Below are 21,332 nucleotides of genomic sequence, written 5' to 3' on the forward strand. Positions count from 1 at the left end.
ATTTATATTTCGCTGTTGTTAAGCTTGTTTGTGTAATTAATAATTTTGGAAGTAAATGCATGTTTATGGTGGAACTAAAATTATTTTATTGCTCTGTTGGTTTGGTTATGTAGTACCATGAATACATGTGCCTTAAAAGACTCGTGTTTATAGTAAAATCCGGGCATCACGGATGTATGCAGGTTAGCGCATGCGGTGCGGGAGGGGGGAGAGAGAAAAAGAGTTAACACGGCATAAGCTATACGCGGCAGCAGGGTAGAACAGAGCCACACGGTTTTCCTACCGTAGTAGGTTATTTTGTTGAGGATAAGTTAAACCTGACCACTCCTGTAAGATGCAAACTGTGGAATACATTTTTTGTTACATCTTTTCACATCGGAGTCCCGTGGAGTTCTTTTTCCTCTTCAAACTGATGTACGCGTGTGAAGCACGGGAAAACTGGTCTCACGGCTTACACAAAGCTAATTATATCAGGAGTGCAATGACTTCGTCATTTGTGTTGTTTTGGTTTCCAGATATTGTCACAGAGCCAAATTTGGACGGGATTCTAAACAAAAAACCAGAAAAGATATCATTTTAAGTGTCTCTAAGTCGAATTTCCCAGAGGAACCCACCCGAGGGATTAATAAAGTTCTATCTTATCTTATCTTATCTTATCTTTTCTGGCATATTGTCGTTACTATGTTGTTACTCTGGAGATGCAGAGATGCATGTCTATTTAAGTAACACTGATATTCAGTACAAAATACTCAAAATGCTCATATTTCAATTAGTTCCCAAAGAGGCTGAATCAAAATAATAATTTTTAGAAAGCAGTGGCAAAATCCAAGCTCTGTGATTTGATAGTGTAGTTATGTAGTGATGCTTGTTTTTGCTGGGCTAACAAAACTTTCATTATCTAGTTTTAGTCAGTGGCACAAAAAGCTGTAGGCACAGGATCATAGGTCGGTGGATCATAGGTTACCTAGGTTCAGCTGTGTCCCTGCCCACAGCGTGATCACCACACTTGTAAACAGGAGCACAACTGCACATGAAAATGGCTGCAAATGATGAAAAGAATATCTGCTAAAACCAAGCAGATTTTAGTATGAATCATGAAAAAGATATATATGAGATATGTAAACTCTAAAATACTTACTTTCAGATTATGGTCATTTTTTCCAGGAAATAATGTTGTTTGAGTATTTTACAGGATACATAATTTACAGAGATCTTATCTATCTTCCGTACCAAGAGCGCTTTACAATTCACAGTGTCATTTTCACACCAACAATCACCTGAAACGTCAAGTCATGAGTATACATATTCTAACCTTTGCAGCCACTTAAAAAATCCTGAAGACTTCATTATATGTGTGTGTAAGTTTGAATAAATACATTTGTATGAATATATTCATGCAAATGAAATTACTGTATGGGGCTGGGAAAAAGTGTTGCCCCAAATGCAGACTACTGGAGACTTGAAGAAACAAAAAAGTGAGCTTCACTACAGGAACTAAAATAACGCCAGAAGGAGTGATATTTCTGACAGCACCCAGAAATGCAATAATAATCACAGGAACACTAACAAAAAGAAGACGACGCAAGCTAAGCCAAGAAAAACCACAAATCAAGACAGCTGCTTATTAATTCTCTGAGTTTGAAACCGTCTGCTAGACTGTTTCTCACAACTTGACTAGTGCAGAAGGAAATGATGATAGCAGGGATGATAAAACTAAAAATGATCAGCATCCTCTCCATCATTAGATATGGATCTTTTATGAGGTTAAATGTGCATTTAGTAACATTTGACTGAGGGTGAATTTTGAACGTCCTGTAGATGACTGTGTGAAGAGCAAAGACCCCACCCAAACAGACATCCCAGTTTGGTGTAAATGCCCTACTCTTCCTCTCATAGGAAAGCACCAGTGCAACATAGGGCTGCTCAATTAATCGAATTTTAATCTCGATTACGATCTGGGCTTTCAACGACCATTAAAAATGACTGAGCCGATTATTAGCCCCTCCCTCGTGCTTTACTCTCGCGCTGCTCCATGTGGCAAATCGAGCGCACCGCTCTGCATTTCGAATACCTGTCACAACAATTAAGAAGAGAACCCGAGGGAAGCTCGGAAAGCTAAGTAGAAGTTATTTGGAGAGGAGAGTGACTGCCATTGGTTGAACAGAGAGGTAAAAAAAAACTTCAGTGGTGTGGAAACATTATGGGTTCGCGGAGTCATAGACATAGTGTGTAAACTTTGCTACAGTGTCTTAGCTGCACCACAGAGCAACACTGCAAAGTTCACTAAACATAGATGTTTACATTTTTCATTTATTTCTTATATTGCAAACATTTGCACTGCATCAGTATTTGCACACTATTTTATATTATTTTTTGACAATCTTTAAAGTCATTATTCAATACATTGTTATTGTTAAATAAATATCGTCAAATAATCGAGATCTCAATTTCAGTGAAAATAATCATGATTATCATTTTTGCCATAATCGAGCAGCCCTAGTGCAACACAATGATCTATGCTAACCTGAACAAGGAAGTATCTTCTGCAGAATGTATTCGTGTTGATAACAGCTGATGACACTTTGCATAGGATATCATTGAAAGACCATCTGTTATCAGCCCAGAAGCTCACACAGCACACCACACATATATACACTCGTAAACAGGAGCACCATTGCACATGAAAATAATTGCAAATGCAAAAAATGAATTTCTGATGCAAATCCCAGAAGATTAGTTCTGTAGCTGCAGAATTACCAGAAACTGCAAAACAACTGCAAAAAAACCAAACCAAAACAAAACAAAAAACCAAACCAAACCAAACCAAACCAGTGGTGCCTGTCAGTTGCTCAGATGGTAGCTGTCAGCTTTATGCAGGTTACACATAGATTTACACACTCTGCTCCCAGGTAAGTCACCTAGTATGATAGCCACAACCCTAATAATCCTATTTGGATGATATGAGTCAGTGGCAGAAACACAATCATATAATAATGAAAAACAAATCAACAACCCAAGCAGAAAACTTAGTTTATCAGTTCCCAGAGTCAGAACCAGACACGGAGAAGCTGCATTCAGCTTTTATGCTCCTTATATCTGGAACAAACTCCCAGAAAGCCTCAGATCAGCTGAAACACTCAGTTTATTTAAATCCAGGTTGAAGACTCACCTATTCTCAGCTGCATTTGAATAAAGCACCAAATCCACACTTTAAGCTTAAATTTCAAAACTTACATTTAACTACTGATTTTATCTACTGTTCTGATTTTATCTGTTTTGATTTTATATACTGTTGTTTGTTTGTTTGTTTGTTTGTTAATTAGTTAGTTAGTTTATTTGCTTGTTTTATTCAATTTTAAATCATGCTTTTTATTTGTTCTTGTTTCTAATGTCTCTGTAAAGCACTTTGAATCACCTTGTTGTTGAATTGTGCTATACAAATAAACTTGCCTTGCCTTGCCTTGCCTTTAAAACCCTTCTAGCAAAATAAGTTTTTTAAGTTATGGAAGCTGCTATAGCGTCTTCTCTCTAAGATCACACCTTACGCTGCCAATGTAAGAATATATATATGAACACAAAGGCTCCTAATGCTTGAATGAATAATTGCCAGTTTAATTTTTCAAACTTTAAGGCTTTTTTCACTGCTTGAAGAATTCCTTTGTCCTGTTCTGGAAGCTTTTCCCAATAATGACGTGGAGAATGGGGATAAGGACACTGTTGAAGAAGAGTAAGTACATGGAGACCTCTTGGATGATTACAAGTATGATGTGACATTTCAGCAACACTAGTAACGATGCCACGTGGACTGGCACCCAGCAGATAAGGTATGACAGTACAACTGCCAGGATGAGAGTCGTGGTCTTCTGCTCTGTTCTCTCAGGTTTTAAAACCCCCATTAGCCTTTTTCTCAGAATTTGAATAATTCTGACAGCGCAGAACGAAATAATGACAACAGGGATGATAAAGTTGAATATTATGTCTCTCACCTCATACAGCAGATATTGATCTAGTGAAGTGGAGTCGAGTGTACATTCAGTTGTATTTGACTGAGGGTTGAATTCTAACTTAATGATGATGAATATGGGGAGAGCAAAGACCAAACCAAAACTCCACACAAACAGACATCCCAGTTTGGCATAAAATGGCCTGCTCATCAACTCGTGGAAAAGTGGGTGCACCAGTGCCACATAACAATCTAAGATAGCCAGAACAAGAAAGTAGATATTGCAACATGTACTCATTCTTATAACAGCTGGTATCAGCTTGCACAGGCTTTCACTAAAAGGCCAGTCATAGTTGGCTCTTGCATCATCAACCCAGAAGGGCAAACAGCACACCAGAAGAAGCTGAGTTCCAGTCAGCTTGCTCAAGTGGATCTCAGTCACAGTGCAGGCCTTCTTGTGGAGGCAGAAAACCATCAGCACAAAGGCATTAAAGATGAATCGAAGCACACTGATGACATAAACCGGAGCCATAGCGATGATTATGTTATTGTTGTCAACAAAGATGTAATCACAATGGTCTTCACTTGTGTTGCTTTGGTTTCCGGACATCTTCAGTGTCAGGAATTAAGTTGGCAGGGATGCTGGAGTGAAATAAAGGATACCAAAATAGGAAACATAAATATAATTTTAACTGGTATTGTTCTAACATAATTTGTTATGATGACAGAAAATATAGAGATGCAATTCTGAATAAGACTGTTATATAACTAACAGGCTTCAGACCCTGAGTGACCTGAATTGGAATAGGAGAAGAAAATGGATAGGTTGATAGTATTTGATTCAATTTTAAAGACCATCATCATATTAGAAAACATGCATAACCAATGCACAATTTAAATCATATTAAGAGCTGAGCGTGCTTTCCAGCATCATAGAGTCATCGCCACAACACCAGCTACATAAAACAAGTTCACAAGTTTTATTATGCTTTTTGGGGGAAGTCTGTATTAAATACACTTTCGTTTGTGCTAAATACATTACTATAAACGTTGTTACTGCATGAGGCTGAATTTGATCAAAACACAAAACATGCTGAGACAAAATCAGTTAATCTGCCGTCTACTTGTCGACACGTTACAGTACACCTAAGAACATCACTGCTTCCAAAACCTGTGCAGCTGTTAAACTGAAGAAATTCCCTTTTTTATACAGATAGTGCCAAAAAGTCAAAAACACTGTTCCTGATGGACAGTGATTTAGACCTTGCAAATATTCCAACTAAAGGTAAAGACATATCTTGCAGGCAAATTGGTCTGTGCTCCTAATGGAAAAAGAGCAAACAGCCAGCTACACTCTCTCAGTACCTTCTGCTACAGTCTTCTTTCTGAAACGCTTAATTTAAAGAAGAAACTAAACTGATAGTCAAGTGATTTCAGATAAGAGAGACATCACACCCAGGCTATGACCACTTCCTTTACTCTTCACTGAAGTCCTTAGTTACTTCTAAACATTTTTTTCTCTGGGTTGATTTTATAAACAAAAATGACCCTATTATGGACAGAGAAAATTTTCCATTTATTAACTTAATGCCAACATGTTAGACGCTGTCGTTATCGATTAAAATACACAGGAGACTTTTAACGACATGTCTATTCCAAACTACAGATCCTGATTCATTTTGACTGCAGGAAAGACCTGGAAAAACTTTCAGGCTTTCACCTTTAACAGGTGTTTTTTAAGATATTTGTGTTGAAACATGACAAAAATGCCTGGATGTCTGCCAGTGCATCATTTTAAAAATATAGTCAATATCTTGAAATGAATTTGATATGCTACTTCAAAGCACATTGTGTGCTGTCTGTCCTGCGTGCTGCATAACAACAACAATATTTAGTATTTACTGCTGTTTACACTTAGCTAGATTAATGCGATGGTGTTGTGTTTAGTATGTTGCTTTGTTTTTTTTGCTTGTTTTCTATTCTTTCTCTCTCAACAGGTGATCCAGGAGATTTTTTTCCCCCTTTCTCACTGTCCCTCTTCCCTTCTGTTTTTCTTTTCCTTCCTCTCTTTTTTTCTCCCTTTCCTATCCCTCACTCATGTCTGTCCCGTCTGTAACAACTGAAAATAAAATAAAATAAATAATAAAAACAAAGGTCGATCAAATGGACCAATATGGCAATGCCATGATGATCCATTTGGCAAAATAAATCCATTGGGTATCCTTGTTGGTCTTCAGACAACAATTCTGAAGGCTAAAGAACCAAATGGGACAGGCAAAAAAACAAAAACAAATAAAAAACAAAAGAAAGAAATGAATTTGATATATAAGGCTAGAAATTCACAGCAATCATTTAAGTTCATTATATATTTTGAAACTTTGAGTCATAACATTTTTATTCAATTCAGATATGGTCGAGCAGAAGGCCCACGTTGATTTGAGATGGGGTGATCCATATGAGAAACAGAAAATACACGATTATTATATGTTTATATTTTCTGTTCATATGTTCTTTGAGAGTTGAATACATAAATGTATGATGTGATTTATTAAACCGTCACAATTTTTCTTACACAGCATAATTATGTTGTGATTTGTTTGAATAAATAAGTCACACGGTGAGTAGAAATTAACTTTTTTTATTCATTGACAACAAGTATTAATACAGTAGCTGCAGAATTACCAAACACTATTTGCATGTACAAGAATTTAGAAAAAGAAATTTTAAGAAGACAGTTGCCCAGATGGTAGCTGTCAGCTTTATGCAGGTTACACATAGATTTACACACTCTGCTCCCAGGTAAGTCACCTAGTATGATAGCCACAACCCTAATAATCCTATTTGGATGATATGAGTCAGTGGCAGAAACACAATCATATAATAATGAAAAACAAATCAAAAACCCAAACAGACAACTTAGTTTAAAACCCTTCTAGCAAAATAAGTTTTTTAAGTTATGGAAGCTGCTATAGCGTCTTCTCTCTAAGATCACACATTATGCTGCCAATGTAAGAATATATATATGAACACAAAGGCTCCTAATGCTTGGATGAATAATTGCCAGTTTAATTATTCTACCTTTAAGGCTTTTTTCACTGCTTGAAGAATTCCTTTGTCCTGTTCTGGAAGCTTTTTCCAATGATGATGTAGAGAATGGGGTTAAGGACACTGTCAAAGAAGGCTAAGCACACACAGACCAAATTGATGATTTCCAGCATGATGTGACATTTCTGACTGTCAGTGTTTTCGAACACAAATATTACCACGTACAATATCACCCTGCAGATCAGGCATGACAGTACAACTGCCAGGATGAGAGTCGTGGTCTTCTGCTCTGTTCTCTCAGGTTTTAAAAACCCCATTCGCTTTTTTCTCAGAATTGTAATAATTCTGACAGAACAGAACAAAATAATGATAACAGGGATGATAAAGTTGAATATTATGTCTCTCACGTCATACAGCAGATATTGATCTAGTGAAGTGGAGTCGACTATACATTCAGTAATATTTGACTGTGGGTTCAATTTTACCTTACTGTAGATGAATATGGGGAAAGCAAAGACCAAACCAAAACTCCACACAAACAGACATCCCAGTTTGGCATAAAATGGCCTGCTCATCAACTCGTGGAAAAGTGGGTGCACCAGTGCCACATAACAATCTAAGATAGCCAGAACAAGAAAGTAGATATTGCAACATGTACTCATTCTTATAACAGCTGGTATCAGCTTGCACAGGCTTTCACTAAAAGGCCAGTCAATGCTTAATCTTGCATAATCAAAGACGAAGGGCAAACAGCACATCATAACAAGGTGAGTTCCAGCCAAGTTGCTCAGGTAGATCTCAGTCACAGTGCAGGCCTTCTTGTGGAGGCAGAAAACCATCAGCACAAACGCATTAAAGATGATTGCAAGAAGGCTGATGACATAAACTGGAGCCAGAGTGAAGTCATTGTCAAACAAACAATGCTCTTCACTTGCGTTGCTTTGGTTTCCGGACATCTTCAGTGTCAGGAATTAAGTTGGCAGGGATGCTGGAGTGAAATAAAGGATACCAAAATAGAAAACATAAATATAATTTTAACTGGTATTGTTCTAACATAATTTGTTATGATGACAGAAAACATAGATACACCTAATTCTGAATAAGACTGATATGTAACTACCCGGCTTCAGACCCCGAGCGACTTGAATTGGATAAGCAGAAGAAAATGGATTGATATATAGTATTTGATTCAGTTTTAAAGACCATCATCATATTAGAAAACATGCATAACCAATGCACATTTTACATCATATTTAGAGCTGAGCGTGCTTTCCAGCATCAGAGTCATCGCTAGAGCACCAGCTACGTAAAACAAGTTCACAAGTTTAGTATATCCATCCTCACATTTGGACACAATTTAAGAGAATTAAAATTTAGATTTATTATATTTTTTGGGGGCAGTCTTTATTAAATACATTTTCGTTTGTGTTGAATACATTACTATAAACGTTGTTACTGCATGAGGCTGAATTTGATCAAAACACAAAACATGCTGAGACAAACATGCTGAGACAAAATCAGTTAATCTGCCGTCTACTTGTCGACACGTTACTGTACACCTAAGAACATCACTGCTTCCAAAACCTGTGCAGCTGTTAAACTGAAGAAATTTCCTTTTTTATAAAGATAGTGCCAAAAGGTCAAAAACACTGTTCCTGATGGACAGTGATTTAGACCTTGCAAATATTCCAACTAAAGGTAAAGACATAAGAAAGTAAATTCCAAGCCAAATTAAGCGTTTACATACCTTGCAGGCAAATTAGTCTGTGCTCCTGATGGAAAAAGAGCAAACAGCCAGCTACACTCTCTCAGTACCTTCTGCTACAGTCTTCTTTCTGAAACGCTTAATTTAAAGAAGAAACTAAACTGATAGTCAAGTGATTTCAGATAAGAGAGACATCACACCCAGTCTATGACCACTTCCTTGACTCTTCAATGACGTACTTAGTTACTTCTAAACATTTTTTTCTCTGGGTTGATTTTATTAACAAAAATGACCCTATTATGGACAGAGAAAATTTTCCATTTATTAACTTAATGGCAACATGTTAGACGCTGTGGTTATCGATTAAAATACCAATACAAGACTTACTCTGCTGTAAGAACACCATAATACTGATGATCCAACAAAGAAAGTCAGAGACAACATGTACACAAAATGTGATGAACGGAGGTGAAACAGGTGGGGAACAGAACAGAGCTGAGGTAAGTCAGGAAATAGGAAAGGGCAGAGAAAGTAAGTAAAACTAAACGACATGGGCAGAAACAGAAACTTTAAAAGTAAAGACAGGAACTGATGAAAGGGAGCAGACAAACCAGAATACATACAAACCAAAATGGTGCGATAAGACAGACTGAGCACGACACGAGGAGACATAATGACAGAGACAACTAGATACGAGACATGAGGAACAAAATCAACACACACACAAAGTAATCATGAAGAGTCAGCACAGCTGGAGATAACAAGGCATAGCAGAATCTAGACACAAACGGGAAAGGTAAAAAAATATAGACCACAAGAGGCCAAAGACCCAAATTAAAAAGACGAAGCAACAAAACAGGGCAAAGCCTAACATTAAGATGGGGACTTGACAGTAAAACACCAGAGGAACTGAAATAACGCCAGAAGGAGTGATATTTCTGACAGAACCCAGAAATGCAATAATAATCACAGGCACACTAACAAAGCTCAGCCTAAAATAATAATTAAACTAAAGCTCAAGAACAGCAATGAAAAGCAAACTAAAATGCTCAATTATAAGAAGAAGACGCAAGATAAGCCAAGAAAAATTGCAAAACATGACAGCTGCTTAATTCTCTGAGTGTTTAAACCCACTGCTAGACTGTTTCTCAGAGCTTTTCTAATGCTGTGCAGAAGGATAACAGGGATGATAAAACTAAAAATAATCAGCATCCTCTCCATCATTAGATATGGATCTTTTGTGAGATTAAATGTGCATTCAGTAACATTTGACTGAGGGTGAATTTTGACCTTCCTGTAGATGAATGCGTGAAGAGTAAAGACCCCACACAAACAGACATCCCAGTTTGGTGTAAAATGCCCTACTCTTCCTCTCATAGGAAAGCACCAGTGCAACATGTGATCTATGCTAACCTGAACAAGGAAGTATCTTCTGCAGAATGCATTCGTGTTGATAACAGCTGATGACACTTTGCATAGGATATCACTGAAAGACCATCTGTTATCAGCCCAGAAGCTCACACAGCACACCACACATATATACACTCGTAAACAGGAGCACCATTGCACATGAAAATGGTTGGAAATGCAAAAAATGAATTTCTGCTGCAGATCCCAGAAGATTAGTTGTTCCTTTGGTACTTAAGATGACAGACAACATTTATTTATATTGATAAATATATTTCTATATAACAGTGTTTGAGGGTACTCCTTTAAAAAGTGATGTCTAGGCGCACCTCACTTATATATTTATGTATGTATAAATTATATTTATAATAGGCGAGACCTGTGTTTGGTTCTCTAAACTGTGGCATGCTTGTTATCAGATCATCAGATAGTTGGATGTTTTGCTTATATTTTCAGTAGTTTTGTTAGATGATGGTATATATGGCACTTCACAGCATTCATCTTTCAGTGACAAACATTATTTTTTTCAATGTATTTCACTTTATTTTAGGCTATCATCAGTTTAGAAAGCATTCATGGCCAGTTTTTATTTTCTAGGATTCATTGGTTACAGCAAGAGTAGATTTGCATGAAAGGAAATGGTTTGTAATGGACAGATGCAAGGTGATCAATGGCCACAGCCTCGTGCAGTAAAGATGTATCACAAGCTGGTTGATCTGTTTGTCTCACTAACAAACTAAACATGGCATTTTTAGAGGGTACAGCAGCCATGGCAGTTTGTCTTGAAATAGCAACAGTAATCTCCATATTTAGAGCTTTTTCTAAAAATCCATTTTTGACTTTAATCTCGAAATATTGACTTAAAAAAAAACTTCACTTATGTGCAAATAAAGTGGCAGGTAATTTTAAATTCTATCAGCTCAACTCACAGCGAACACACAAACTGTTTGTATGCTGTGTCGCACAGTGTGTTGCTAGCTAAAGGCCCAGCTGTTGTCTTTCACAGGGAGAGAAAGAGTGAGAGATAACTTTACCCTGAGAATAGAATAGAATAGAATTCAACTTTATTGTCATTGCACATGCACAGGTACAGGGCAACGAAATGCAGTTTGCATCCATCCAGAAGTGCTTTAGTGATATAGATATATTACAATATATATTAGCAATAGTATAGATATGTAAGTATATTACAGAAATGGGTCTATTATGGTATGTTATAATGTACACGGTATGAAGTATGTTGTGAATATTCTATAACTATAAGTATGTACAGGCTGTAGTGAGTATAAGCTATGTACAGGCTATGAACAGGATATAAATATGAAAAAAAAAAAAAAACAACTATACAGAAATCTGAGATATACAGTTATACAGAAATGTGAACTATGCAAGTTCTAAACAGTTGTAGGATTAAAAATTATCGTATGTACAGAATGATTATTTACACAGAACTATACAGTAGTGCAGTTAAGATAAGTGAGATATGTGGATAATTCCTACAGAGGCTATATAAAGTGCTAGTGTTTGTGAGTGGTGGTTCAGTCCATGTTATTATTGTGTGTTTGAGTGTACGGTTGTCCATTGTGTGTGTGTGTAGGTGGTTCTGGGTGTGTGTATGTTCAGTCCATGTGTTAACGTGGGTCAGATGTCAGGAGGCAGAGTTCAGGAGTCTGACAGCTGTGGGGAAGAAGCTGTTCCGGTACCTGGTGGTCTTAGTCCGGAGGCTCCTGTAGCGCCTCCCAGAGGGCAGGAGGGTGAAGAGTCCATGTGATGGGTGACTGGGGTCTTTGATGATTTTCCCAGCCCCTTTCAGACACCGCTTCCTGTAGATGTCCTTTATGGCAGGAAGTGGTGCTCCGGCGATGCGCTGGGCAGTTTTCATGACCCTCTGCAACGCCTTCCGGTCCGAGGCAGAGCAGTTCCCGTACCAGACTGTTATACAGTTGGTCAGGATGCTCTTGATGGTGCAGCGATGGAAGTTCACCAGGATGTCTGAGGACAGGTGATTCTTCCTCAGAGTCCTCAAGAAGAAGAGGCGCTGGTGAGCCTTCTTGACCAGCTTGGAGCAGTTGGTCGTCCAGATGAGATCCTCGGAGATGTGGACTCCCAGGAACTTGAAGCTGCTCACACGCTCCACAGCCGTCCCCTTAATGTGGATGGGTGGATGTGGGTCAGCATTCCTCCTGTAGTCCACGATGAGCTCCTTAGTCTTCTCGGTGTTAAGCAGCAGGTTGTTTCTGTCGCACCACTCAGCCAGACGATCCACCTCCTCCCTGTAGGCGGCCTCATCATTGTCACTGATGAGGCCAATCACCGTGGTGTCATCTGCAAACTTAATGATGGTGTTGGAACCATCAGCAGGTCTGCAGTCGTGGGTGAAGAGGGAGTAGAGGAAAGGGCTCATCACACAGCCTTGTGGTACACCGGTGTTCATCGTGATTGTAGATGAGCAGCGGTTATCCAGCCGGACATGTTGGGGGCGGTTGGTCAGGAAGTCCAGTAACCATTTGCAGATGAGGGAACTGATGCCCAGGTCTGTCAGTTTCCTGATGAGTTGTGAGGGGTGGATTGTATTGAACGCTGAACTGAAGTCTATAAACAGCATTCTGGCGTAGGTGTTGTTGTTGTCCAGGTGTGAGAGGACAGAGTGCAGTGCGATGGAGACTGCATCCTCTGTGCTCCTGTTCTGGCGGTATGCAAATTGGTGGGGGTCCAGGGTGGGGGGGAGACAGGATTTGAAGTGTGCTAGGACCAGTCGCTCTAAGCACTTAGTGATGATGGGGGTGAGTGCTACTGGGCGGTAGTCATTGAAGCTAGATGGGTTGGAGTTTTTGGGTATCGGGATGATGGAGGTGGATTTGAAGCAGGTCGGTACCACAGCGTGGACCAAGGACAGGTTGAATATGTCTGTGAGCACTTGTGCAAGCTCCCCAGAACACGCTCTGAGAACACGCCCGGGGATGCCATCAGGACCTGCAGCCTTGTGGACATTGATCCTGCTCAGCACCGCTCCTACATCGGTGGGGGAGAGAGTCAGAGGCTGGTGGTCTGGCGTCATGTCTGTTTTGGTTGTGGTTGTGGGGTTCCCTCGCTCAAAACGAGCATAAAAGTTGTTGAGCTCGTTGAGGAAGGAGACATCAGAGGATGCGGGGGAGGGTTTGGTGGTCCTGTAGTCTGTAATGGTCTGGAGTCCTTGCCACATGCGTCGGGGGTTGGAGTTGGAGAAGTGTTCTTCTGCCTTCTTTTTGTAATGGTGTTTGGCTTTTTTGATGCCCTTCTTTAGATTAGCCCTGGCTTCTTCACTTCCTGCCACCATCGACTCACTTCAGTTTGCTTACCGGACTAATTGTTCCACAGACGATGCCATATCTCACCTGCTCCACACATCCCTGAGTCACCTGGACACTGGCAGAGGGAATTATGTTAGGATGCTGTTCGTGGACTACAGTTCAGCATTCAACACAATAATTCCCTCTAAGCTTTTCACCAAGTTGACGGATCTAGGACTCAGCTCATCACTGTGTCAGTGGACCCTCAACTTCCTCACAGACAGACCCCAATCAGTGAAGGTGGGAAAAAAAGTCTCCCCCTCCATCTCACTCAGCACTGGAGCGCCTCAGGGATGTGTTTTAAGCCCCCTGCTGTACTCACTGTACACTTATGACTGTGTAGCCACATCAGACACCACTTCCATTGTCAAGTTTGCTGACGACACTGCTGTTGTGGGCCTGATCTCCGACAACATCGAGACGGCCTACCTGGAGGAGATTAGGCACCTGGAGCCCTGGTGCCAGGAGAATAACCTCCTCCTAAACATCAGCAAGACTAAGGAGCTGATCGTGGACTTCACTACAAAGCAGGCGAGGAATTACAAACCCCTCATCATCAGTGGCACGCCAGTGGAGAGAGTGGACAGTTTCTGATACCTGGGTGTTCACATCACTCAGGACCTGTCATGGTCCTGCCACATCAACTCCCTGGTTAAGAAAGCCCGTCAGCGTCTCTTCTTCCTTAGAAGACTTAGAGACTTCCATCTGCCACTGAAGGTGCTCAAGAACTTCTACTCCTACATCATCGAGAGCGTCCTGACGGCAAACATCTGCACCTGGTTTGGGAACAGCACCAAGCAGGACAGACGAGATCTGCAAAGAGTGGTGCGCTCAGCCGAACGCATCATTCAATCAGAGCTCCCTGACCTGCTGTCCATCTACACCAAGCGGTGCAAGTCCAAAGCTAGGAAGATTATGATGGACCTCTCCCATCCCAACAATGGACTCTTCTCACTGTTGAGGTCTGGGAAGCGCTTCCGCTCCCTTAAGGCCAAAACAGAGAGAATGAGGAGGAGCTTCTTCCCCCAGGCTATTCGGGCCCTGAACCAGGTGTAGGACTGGACTCTCCCACACACGTCACTATAAGACTGGACTCTCACACACGTCACCACATGCACCACCACACATTTCCTATAATCCTATAATTCCTATAATTTATAATCTTTATAATCTCTTCTGCTATTTGCACATTCTTTACTGTAAATTCCTAAGTTAATTTGTAAATTTTGTAGTAACCTGTAAATTGTAAATATTGTAAAACTTTTTCTTCTGTCATTTAATGGTCAGGCATTGTACAGCTACAAGCATTTCACCCGCATGTCATACTGTGTATGGTTGTGTGTGTGTGACAAATAAAATTTGAATTTGAATTTGGCTGTACTGTAGGCGTGTGCATCTCCTGACCTAAAGGCGGTGTTGCGGGCCTTCAGGAGGAGACTAACATCCTGGTTCATCCAAGGCTTCTGGTTGGGGTACATGGTGATCCGTTTCTGGGTGGTGACACTGTTTGTGGTTTTGGAGATGTAATCCAGTACAGATGAGGCGTACTGGTCCAGGTCTGTGTGGGTGAACATATTCCAGTCTGTGTTTTTAAATCTGTCCTGGAGCACTGCGTCTGTCCCCTCTGGCCACACTTTAATTGTCCTCACAGCAGGTTTCACACGTTGGATAGCACGTAGGAAGACAAGCACAACATTTGAGAAAGAAAAGAGGTTAGATTTAAAGGTAAGGACTGCTCAGTGATCCTCGATAAACTGCAAATTTAAATCTGGAATACACAGACTTTGATTTGGGTTTCCATTATAGCGACCCTTAAAGGGAGCAGCCAAAAAACAACAGTGAAGAAGAAAATGTAAAAACATGAGCTAATTAAGAAGGAGACTTTTAACGACATGTCTATTCCAAACTACAGATCCTGATTCATTTTGACTGCAGGAAAGACCTGGAAAAACTTTCAGGTGTTCACCTTTAACAGGTGTTTTTTAAGATATTTGTGTTGAAACATGACAAAAATGCCTGGAGGTCTGCCAGTGCACCATTTTAAAAATATAGTCAGTATCTTGAAATGAATTTGATATGCTACTTCAAAGCACATTGTGCGCTGTCTGTCCTGCGTGCTGCATAACAACATTCAATATTTAGTATTTACTGCTGTTTACACTTAGCTAGATTAATGCGATGGTGTTGTGTTTAGTATGTTGCTTTGGTTTTTTTGCTTGTTTTCTATTCTTTCTCTCTCAACAGGTGATCCAGGAGATTTTTATCTCCTGGATCATACATAAATGTATGATGTGATTTATTAAACCGTCACAATTTTTCTTACACAGCGTAATTATGTAGTGATTTGTTTGAATAAATAAGTCACACGGTGAATAGAAATTAATTTTTTTATTCATTGACAACAAGTATTAATACAGTAGCTGCAGAATTACCAAACACTATTTGCATGTACAAGAATTTAGAAAAAGAAATTTTAAGAAGACAGTTGCCCAGAGGGTAGCTGTCAGCTTTATGCAGGTTACACATAGATTTACACACTCTGCTCCCAGGTAAGTCACCTAGTATGATAGCCACAACCCTAATAATCCTATTTGGATGATATGAGTCAGTGGCAGAAACACAATCATATAATAATGAAAAACAAATCAAAAACCCAAACAGACAACTTAGTTTAAAACCCTTCTAGCAAAATAAGTTTTTTAAGTTATGGAAGCTGCTATAGCGTCTTCTCTCTAAGATCACACATTATGCTGCCAATGTAAGAATATATATATGAACACAAAGGCTCCTAATGCTTGGATGAATAATTGGCAGTTTAATTATTCTACCTTTAAGGCTTTTTTCACTGCTTGAAGAATTCCTTTGTCCTGTTCTGGAAGCTTTTTCCAATGATGATGTAGAGAATGGGGTTAAGGACACTGTCAAAGAAGGCTAAGTACACACAGACCAAATTGATGATTTCCAGCATGATGTGACATTTCTGAATGTCAGTGTTTTCGAACACAAATATTCTCACGCAGAATATCACCCTGCAGATCAGGCATGACAGTACAACTGCCAGGATGAGAGTCGTGGTCTTCTGCTCTGTTCTCTCAGGTTTTAAAAACCCCATTCGCTTTTTTCTCAGAATTGTAATAATTCTGACAGAACAGAACAAAATAATGATAACAGGGATGATAAAGTTGAATATTATGTCTCTCACGTCATACAGCAGATATTGATCTAGTGAAGTGGAGTCGACTATACATTCAGTAATATTTGACTGTGGGTTCAATTTTACCTTACTGTAGATGAATATGGGGAAAGCAAAGACCAAACCAAAACTCCACACAAACAGACATCCCAGTTTGGCATAAAATGGCCTGCTCATCAACTCGTGGAAAAGTGGGTGCACCAGTGCCACATAACAATCTAAGATAGCCAGAACAAGAAAGTAGATATTGCAAAATAAATGCATTCTCGCCACAGCCAGTACCAGCATGCACAGGCTTTCACTGAAAGGCCAGTCAATGCTTAATCTTGCATCATCAGTCCAGAAGGGCAAACAGCACATCAGAACAAGATGAGTTCCAGTCAAGTTGCTCAAGTAGATCTCAGTCACAGTGCAGGCCTTCTTGTGGAGGCAGAAAACCATCAGCACAAACGCATTAAAGATGATTGCAAGCAGGCTGATGACATAAACTGGAGTCATACAGAAGATTAACGTGTTGTTGTTAAAAATGGTGGGACAATGCTCTTCACTTGCGTTGCTTTGGTTTCCAGTCATCTTCAGTGTCAGGAATTAAGTTGGCAGGGATGCTGGAGTGAAATAAAGGATACCAAAATAGAAAACATAAATATCTTGTTACCTGGCATTGTTTTAACATAATTTGTTACGATGACAGAAAACATAGATACACCTAATTCTGAATAAGACTGATATGTAACTACCCGGCTTCAGACCCCGAGCGACTTGAATTGGATAAGCAGAAGAAAATGGATTGATATATAGTATTTGATTCAGTTTTAAAGACCATCATCATATTAGAAAACATGCAATTTTACATCATATTTAGAGCTGAGCGTGCTTTCCAGCATCATAGAGTCATCACCACAGCACCAGCTACGTAAAACAAGTTCACAAGTTTAGTATTTCCATCCTCACATTTACAGACAGTTTAAAACAATTTAAATGTGAATTTATTATATGTTTTGGGGGGCAGTCTTTATTAAATACATTTTCATTTGTGTTAAATACATTACTATAAACGTTGTTACTGCATGAGGCTGAATTTGATCAAAACACAAAACATGCTGAGACAAACATGCTGAGACAAAATCAGTTAATCTGCCGTCTACTTGTCGACATGTTACTGTACACCTAAGAACATCACTGCTTCCAAAACCTGTGCAGCTGTTAAACTGAAGAAATTTCCTTTTTTATGAAGATAGTGCCAAAAGGTCAAAAACACTGTTCCTGATGGACAGTGATTTAGACCTTGCAAATATTCCAACTAAAGGTAAAGACATAAGAAAGTAAATTCCAAGCCAAATTAAGCGTTTACATACCTTGCAGGCAAATTAGTCTGTGCTCCTGATGGAAAAAGAGCAAACAGCCAGCTACACTCTCTCAGTACCTTCTGCTACAGTCTTCTTTCTGAAACGCTTAATTTAAAGAAGAAACTAAACTGATAGTCAAGTGATTTCAGATAAGAGAGACATCACACCCAGTCTATGACCACTTCCTTGACTCTTCAATGACGTACTTAGTTACTTCTAAACATTTTTTTCTCTGGGTTGATTTTATTAACAAAAATGACCCTATTATGGACAGAGAAAATTTTCCATTTATTAACTTAATGGCAACATGTTAGACGCTGTGGTTATCGATTAAAATACCAATACAAGACTTACTCTGCTGTAAGAACACCATAATACTGATGATCCAACAAAGAAAGTCAGAGACAACATGTACACAAAATGTGATGAACGGAGGTGAAACAGGTGGGGAACAGAACAGAGCTGAGGTAAGTCAGGAAATAGGAAAGGGCAGAGAAAGTAAGTAAAACTAAACGACATGGGCAGAAACAGAAACTTTAAAAGTAAAGACAGGAACTGATGAAAGGGAGCAGACAAACCAGAATACATACAAACCAAAATGGTGACAGACAGAGACAACTAGATACGAGAAAAGGGAAGAAGCTAAATGCAGCTTCAAAGTCACCAGTAACAAGAGCTAAGAAGGTCTCAATTAACAAGCATATATAATAAATTATACAGAATACACACAATTAGAAGATAATATTCAGCCTTCAAATTTTATTTGAATGGTGCCAAATCACAAAAACAGTCACCTCAAGGTGTGTTTATATTATAAGGTAAAAGACGCTAAGATAAGTACAAAATAAGCCTTGCAAATTACAATAAATGTATAGAAGAATCACAGGGATATAATACCACACCTAACAAAACTATAAACAAAACTACCTTTCAAAAACGAAGAGCAGAGATTTAAATTAATCTCCAAAATATTCATGAAAAACCTCAAAACAGAAGATGACACTTTATGCATAAAAAGCAGATATTGATTCAATATTAAATGCCTGCCCCCGTGTTAATGTAATTAAATAATCCTAGACATAATTGTTGCAAAGGACTTGAGTTGAATAAATACTCGATACAATAAGTTGAAGAAAACAAAATTTAGATTCTTTGATAAGAAGTAATAAAACTGTCGCTGACACTATTTGTTTCCAATAATTAAACAAAGTAGAACTCACTTTTTTCTCTTTTGTTTTTTCCTTTTGAATACTTTTTATTTTATTTGCTTCTCTGTCCTTTGTCTAGAGCATGGATGCAAGCTGCAATTATTGCAGTCATACATGTTGTAAACTTCTGTAATACAACAGGGCCACCCTAACTGTGAATCTGGATTATATGTGCAAATGACAGGAACATATTCATCTTGCACAGAGGACAAAAAATGTGTTTCTCTATTGGAAAACACTGATTGACTGTTCCACAAATAACACAATTTAAAACAGCAGCTGGTTGGGGCTTCTGTGCTTACAGCCAGAGCTGTGTGCCTGAGAAGATCCTATCAAGGATATCCATCATCCATCATGGTGGTCATCCTGTGTCTTTCTGTGTCTGCTTTGTGTCTGCTTTGTGGGCAGAGCATTGGTTCCTCACCTGTTCTGCTCACCTGCTGATGACAATCAACGAGGCAATACTTAAGGGCAGGGCATCTACTCATCTACTCTGTGCCAGTCTGTCAGCTATCTCATGGTGGTAACCAGGCTGTATCTTTACGTCTGTGCTCTGTACTTATCTTGATTTCCTTGTGTCTTCAGTTTCTCTGCCACTTCACTGCTTAACACACTCCTAGCTCAAGTCTCTGGATGCTGGTCACTTTGGCAAAATTCACTGAATTGCCTCTCACCTTCTTCCCGTCACTCTTGGATTCTTGGAAACAAGGCTGAATGGGAAAATGGGATTTAGAAGGGTTCTAAAGAAGGCTTAGTATGCAGAATCTCAGTATTTATTCTGTCGAGTAGATCTAGTATCCTGCTCATGGGAGAATGGGCACCCAGCAGATCAGGAATGCCAGAATGAACAACTCACAGGATGAAAGTGGTGGCCTCCTACTCCATTCTCTGAGTGTCTCACCCCTCTTTTTCCCAGTGCGTGAATAATTATGACAGTACAGAAGGAGATCATGGAAACAGAAATGATGAAGCTGAAGATAATGGTCCTTTTTGTTTTTATCGATATAAAAATTTGGAAATGTACCGATACGTGATCAGAATTATAATATTTCTGACTATCTGAGGCAAAAAAAATTCAGATTCAAATCAAATCGAATCGTGGATCAAATTGATTCGGGAGCTTGTGAATCAGAATCGAATCGATTGTAGAAATCGGTGGCGATACCCAGCCATAGCCCCAAATGCAGACTACAGGAGACTTGAAGAAATAAAAAAGTGAGCTTCATTGCAGCTGATTCAATGCTAAAAGAAAAAATCCAAACAAAGGCTTAGAAAGTCCAAATAGCACCAGGAGGAGAAAACACACTAGGAACTAGAAAGATGGACACCAGAGGCTTTAAACACACACATAAAGTAATCATGAAGAGTCTGCACAGCTGGAGATAACAAGGCATAGCAGAATCTAGACACAAACGGGAAGGTAAAAAAATATAGACCACAAGAGGCCAAAGACCCAAATTAAAAAGACGAAGCAACAAAACAGGGCAAAGCCTAACATTAAGACGGGGACTTGACAGTAAAACACCAGAGGAACTAAAATAACGCCAGAAGGGGGGATATTTCTGACAGAACCCAGAAATGCAATAATAATCACAGGCACACTAACAAAGCTCAGCCTAAAATAATAATTAAACTAAAGCTCAAGAACAGCAATGAAAAGCAAACTAAAATGCTCAATTATAAGAAGAAGACGCAAGATAAGCCAAGAAAAACTGCAAAACATGACAGCTGCTTAATTCTCTGAGTGTTTAAACCCACTGCTAGACTGTTTCTCAGAGCTTTTCTAATGCTGTGCAGAAGGATAACAGGGATGATAAAACTAAAAATAATCAGCATCCTCTCCATCATTAGATATGGATCTTTTGTGAGATTAAATGTGCATTCAGTAACATTTGACTGAGGGTGAATTTTGACCTTCCTGTAGATGAATGCGTGAAGAGTAAAGACCCCACACAAACAGACATCCCAGTTTGGTGTAAAATGCCCTACTCTTCCTCTCATAGGAAAGCACCAGTGCAACAAGTGATCTATGCTAACCTGAACAAGGAAGTATCTTCTGCAGAATGCATTCGTGTTGATAACAGCTGATGACACTTTGCATAGGATATCACTGAAAGACCATCTGTTATCAGCCCAGAAGCTCACACAGCACACCA

At 39.3% G+C, this 21,332-nt stretch overlaps 3 protein-coding genes across 3 annotated transcripts; all 3 read right to left on the reverse strand.

Moving 5' to 3' along the window:
• Positions 1 to 3,638: 3,638 nt before the first annotated feature.
• Positions 3,639 to 4,577, reverse strand: LOC146646886 (B2 bradykinin receptor-like). Its single transcript, XM_085392474.1, has one exon. It carries the CDS (start codon positions 4,551 to 4,553, stop codon positions 3,639 to 3,641), a length of 915 nt encoding a protein of 304 aa, XP_085248600.1. The 5' UTR covers positions 4,554 to 4,577.
• A 2,458-nt stretch (positions 4,578 to 7,035) lies between these two features.
• On the reverse strand, positions 7,036 to 7,971 carry LOC146646887 (B2 bradykinin receptor-like). The gene has a single exon (XM_085392514.1). The coding sequence runs from the start codon at positions 7,942 to 7,944 to the stop codon at positions 7,036 to 7,038; it is 909 nt and encodes a 302-aa protein (XP_085248640.1). The 5' UTR covers positions 7,945 to 7,971.
• An 8,300-nt stretch (positions 7,972 to 16,271) lies between these two features.
• LOC146646888 (B2 bradykinin receptor-like) lies at positions 16,272 to 17,222 on the reverse strand. The gene has a single exon (XM_085392409.1). The coding sequence runs from the start codon at positions 17,193 to 17,195 to the stop codon at positions 16,272 to 16,274; it is 924 nt and encodes a 307-aa protein (XP_085248535.1). The 5' UTR covers positions 17,196 to 17,222.
• Positions 17,223 to 21,332: the final 4,110 nt, after the last annotated feature.

The sequence above is a fragment of the Rhamphochromis longiceps genome, linkage group LG19, assembly GCF_057381845.1.
Source record: "Rhamphochromis longiceps isolate RC_006_pf linkage group LG19, R_longiceps_female_GT1.1, whole genome shotgun sequence".
NCBI lineage: Eukaryota > Metazoa > Chordata > Actinopteri > Cichliformes > Cichlidae > Rhamphochromis > Rhamphochromis longiceps.

Excerpts from the sequence above, each read along its gene's own strand:
- LOC146646886 (XM_085392474.1), bottom strand. The coding sequence starts at position 4,553 with ATGTCCGGAAACCAAAGCAACACAAGTGAAGACCATTGTGATTACATC.
- LOC146646887 (XM_085392514.1), bottom strand. The coding sequence starts at position 7,944 with ATGTCCGGAAACCAAAGCAACGCAAGTGAAGAGCATTGTTTGTTTGAC.
- LOC146646888 (XM_085392409.1), bottom strand. The coding sequence starts at position 17,195 with ATGACTGGAAACCAAAGCAACGCAAGTGAAGAGCATTGTCCCACCATT.